This window comes from Pinus tabuliformis, chromosome 7 (genome assembly GCF_031772625.1).
Source record: "Pinus tabuliformis cultivar Carrire ecotype Pingquan chromosome 7, CPIR1, whole genome shotgun sequence".
NCBI classification, from domain to species: domain Eukaryota; kingdom Viridiplantae; phylum Streptophyta; class Pinopsida; order Pinales; family Pinaceae; genus Pinus; species Pinus tabuliformis.
The window spans coordinates 1,336,730,290-1,336,734,845 of record NC_142293.1 but is presented as its reverse complement, the minus strand read 5'-3'; the positions used below and the strand labels follow the sequence as shown (position 1 = coordinate 1,336,734,845).

The following is a 4,556-nucleotide window of genomic DNA, read 5'->3' as shown; positions in this document are numbered from 1 at the left end:
TATAACTCTAAGCTAACATCACTTTAGTTGAATCTTTGGTAGTTATGATTGCACTTCAAACTTTTTTCAAGTTGCCCGAACTTTGTTCCCAATTTAAAAAAAATAAATTTATCCCGCCTTTTAAGGATTTGTTTTGAGAATAAAATTTGTAGTATTTAATGTGACAACTAAATTTAGTTATTTTTTAAATAGAGACGACGTTAAATTTGTGGCATAGAGACAAAAATGGTTTGTTTATTCCGTTCATTTTTGTAACGTCCTACGTGCCTAATTAACTCAGTCCATTTACCGCAGTGGTTTCAAAAAAATATTGATATATTCATACCAACCCACCATACTCATTGGATGTTACCACATTGATTTTTAATTAACATATTGATATTTTCAAACTTGCCCACCATGCTCATTGGATCTTGCTATCATGGCATTTGGTTCCCCATCAATATTTCACCTCGTCCGCAAGCCCTTATGAATGCTCCACGATGGTCACATGGCGGGTAAATGGTCGAGTATTTTCTTGGTGGTTATGCGTCCTGACAATTGAGAAGATTCGGGACTCGGCCATATATTTATACAAGGCCAGAATGCGTGCGGAGGACGAACGAAGGGTCGTAATTCGATTGTTGTGACCTATAAGTCCGGCAGGTCACACACAGATAAACTGGCTCATTTATCGTATTTCTGACCCGAGATTTGAAGAAAATGGTTGAGTAATCATAAGATTTAACCCTCGTTTGGATCTGGTCCAGACCTGCGCGAATCTGCCTCTTTTCTCGACATTATCTGCTCAAGGGTATGGTTTATCAGCTTTTGCTTGCAATCTTTGCATAGTTTATGTATCATTCTTTTTGCATTTTGAATAGCGTCATGTTCGCAAATGCGTAATTGATTGTTTATGGAAAATGGGTATTTTAGATAATAAGGATTGGGTGGGGGTTATGTGGATTTGGGCTTCTTGTATTCCTTGGTTCAGTTCTTATGGAGTCACAATTAAATCTGCTATTCAGGGTTCGAACTTGCTCCATTGTGGATAATTTTGTTATTTTAAAGCGCTTGATCCAGAAATCATTGGTTGTTGTGGTCTTGAAATATTATCGATTAAATGCTTATTGATGCACTAATTTCACGATAACAATGAGGGTTTTCACGATAAGTTGTTTCGTATTGATTCGATGAACGGGCTTCACTCTCCCTGTCCCAGAGATTTGATTGCATGCAATTCTTTAGGGCAGGTGTGAATACTTCTTTTTTTCCACTTCATATTCTAGACAAAGCTTTTCATAATTGAAGGGCCTTGTTATAAGGCCATGAAAGGGCCATTAAATCAAAGAGCAGTAAAAGAATCCGCGCTAATTACATCGAAATGGCCTTTACTTTATCTAGCCCTGCATGCATGGCAGGTGCATGGGATCTAGCCCGTACATCTAGCTTTTCACAATCTTTTAGTAAGGAAAACATATGAGCTAAACATGGAATGCATATTCAGTCAAAATCAAGAATTTATCAATTTTATTCACTCTTTTGGTGTTAATAATTGAACTTTCCGGCATCTCTCTTTCATTAGGGGATCTTAGTAATGACCTTTTAGATTAGTTTTTATCCTTTATTTTAAAGGAAATCCTCGGATGGATTGGCAACAGAGAGCCAGTCCAGAGGGTTGACCCCATGGGCTTAGTATAACCATTTAAAAATGGATCTGTGGTTATGTACCTCGTTAAAATCCTTGGCTATAGCGAGATATGTAAAGAACACCTCAATCACTTGTGCCAAGTCTAGTGCTTTTTTGCCATGAAATGAATTCAATAGTTGGAAGCGTTTAGTCAATACCCCCTGCAGGAAGCTCAAAGCACTCAACTGCTCAGGCTGGCAGTACCAAAGATCCTTCATTCTCGGATAAATAGATAAGTAGTCATATTAATGTTGAAGAAACTCCTATGCCACGTTTTTTATTAAACGACCTATCCAAATCCAGACCTCCGTAGCCATCGTGAACTCCCAAAAACAATCGCTGTCTCACAATTGTTGTCAAATCTGTAGATTTCCGCTGTAAACACATTTGCCAATTCCAGTCGTCCTTAGCAAACACGCACATCCAAAAAACATTGGAAACTAATCCTGGATTCCTGCAATAGCAGTGATTTCCAGATGTTAAATGAGTTCTGGAAATTTTTTCCATATTGGATTGGAAGGATCACTGGGTATTTTTTAGCTACTGAAGTGATGTAGTTATGAATGTGATAAACATGATGAGTTTTATGTTTTTTCTTGTATACTTACCTAAGATTGTATGGGGTCACCGATATTCTATTTTAAGGATAAATATAATTCTATCAAAACACTCACTAAAGCTATTATGGTAGAATCCTCTGGCAATTTCACATATATTGAACTAGATCAAGAAAACAGCATGGGGTTTGCTCAAGTTGCTGGTTTTATTCTCTTTTGCGAGTATTTTGCATAATTCACTTGGTTGCTGCAGTAATCAAACTCATATGATTGGATAAATTTGGTATGCTGGTAATTCTCTCTCTTATCAGAGATTTTGAAATGACTGGTTATTTGAAATGCTTTATTTAAGTATAAGCACTTATCTTTGACACTCATAGGCATGCTATTTTCTGGACTTGTTGTATAATGGAAATAATCATTGTTGTGTAGTTTTTCTGGGTGGCAATTGAAAATGCCTAAGGGAAAGAGCCGCCGTGATTTGGCTTCTCGAAGATCCAGGAAAACTCCGTACCTATCCAACCATGGTCAGGAGAAAGAGGCACTCACAGCAAATTCTTCTGAGACACAGGGTTCTTCCTTGAAAAAGGATTGGGAAGATGCAACTTGTGCTGTCTGTATGGACTTTCCTCATAATGCAGTACTTCTATTGTGCTCGTCACACGATAAAGGATGCCGCCCTTATATGTGTGCAACTAGCTACAGGCATTCTAACTGTCTTGACCAGTTCAGGAAAGCGTATACAAAATCTTCATCAGCAACAGATGTAACAAATACTGCAGACCATTCCGTGGAAAGCTCTACGTCAAGTTTGGAACCAGTTACTGTTTCAAGATCAGAAAATGGCATTTTAGACAATGGGCGTTCAGCGTTAGGGTTACAGAGATTTGGATTTCCAAGATCTGTGATTTCAGACAGTGAAGATGCATCGTTGGATGGAGACTCAACACCAATGATTGGATCAACTTTAAACAGCCCACGAGAAAAATGGGAAGTTCCAGAGTTAGCATGTCCTCTTTGTAGGGGTCAAGTTAAAGGTTGGACAGTGGTTGAACCTGCTAGGAAATATTTAAATGCAAAGACAAGGAGCTGTTCACATGATTCATGTACTTTTGTTGGGACTTATGATGAGCTTCGGAAGCATGCAAGGCTTGAACATCCTCTCGCTCGGCCTCAAGAAATAGACCCTGATCGTGAACGGAAATGGCGAAGATTGGAGCGTCAACGTGAGCATGATGATGTCATTAGCACTATTCGATCAACCATGCCAGGTGCCATGGTATTTGGCGACTATGTGATCGAGGGTAGCAATTTCGGTAATGACAGTGATGATCTTGACTTTCCAGGTGACGAGAGTAACTGGCTGAATGTTTTTCTCCTATTTCAGGCATTTGGTCCAGCTGCTAATATTGCAACCAGCAGAAACATCCCTTCAAGACTGAGGGGTCTTGCAAGAGGCTATCCAAGGTTAGGGATACCACCGATTGTAAGGCAAGGATTGTGGGGAGAGAATGTTCATGGTAGCCCTGCTTCTGAGGGTAATATGTCTGGCAGTAGTGATGCCAGGGAAGGGCGTGCAGGTTCTGCCAGGAGAAGGCGTAGGAGTCGGCGGAGGTCTAGTGATTTGACATGACGATTTGCCAGAAATGCTTTGTTGCTCGCTGATTTCCAGTTGAGTTGGTTTTCCTTGGCAAGAGGTATTAATTGCAGATAAGTATACACGTTTGCAATTTCAACAGATATGTATACTTGTTGCAGGATGTACTGATTGCAGATAAGCACACTCATTTATACTAGTCAGAACTCTGTAAAAGATTGTCTTTAATTTTGTGAAGTAGAGTTTTTCACAAGACTTTGAAATCCATGGATGTGCTACTGAGGTCCTTGTCAGGTATTTGGAATTTGGTAATCCTAATGTGGAAGCATTTCTTTTTTGTCTGTATTTGCACCATACATGCTCGTTTCCATGTTAGGGATTACAAATTTCAAGGATTTATAAGTCAGCATTGTTGAAGGATCCACTGTGGGCTATAGTTTATGATCTACTTCTAGATGGTATGATCTGGCATCCCTTAGTTGTTGGTCACTTGCAGTTATATTTTAGTTGTGTCAATTGCAACAGCCATAGAATGTTCTGGAAGTGGCCTTGGATTGTCTGTCTTTTCAACTGGTATGTTTGTGTATCAATAATACTGTAAATGTCTGGTAAAAATTCTAGTACACACTGATCTATACTGATTGGGACAACTCATCAGGCTTACGATGAATACATTAAATTATACAACTTTGGTTGTGTATAGGATAATCAGTACCTAACTTGTCCTAACCGG

At 39.1% G+C, this 4,556-nt stretch overlaps 1 protein-coding gene across 1 annotated transcript; it reads left to right on the top strand.

The window, feature by feature from the left end:
• Positions 1–386: 386 nt before the first annotated feature.
• On the top strand, positions 387–4,160 carry LOC149252494 (uncharacterized). The gene is made up of 2 exons (XM_089459718.1): positions 387–793; positions 2,659–4,160. The coding sequence occupies exon 2, from the start codon at positions 2,681–2,683 to the stop codon at positions 3,857–3,859; it is 1,179 nt and encodes a 392-aa protein (XP_089315844.1). The 5' UTR covers positions 387–793; positions 2,659–2,680; the 3' UTR covers positions 3,860–4,160.
• The last annotated feature ends 396 nt before the right edge of the window (positions 4,161–4,556 follow it).

What these genes read in the sequence shown, in the direction of transcription:
- LOC149252494 (XM_089459718.1), top strand. Translation starts at nt 2,681, where the DNA reads ATGCCTAAGGGAAAGAGCCGCCGTGATTTGGCTTCTCGAAGATCCAGG.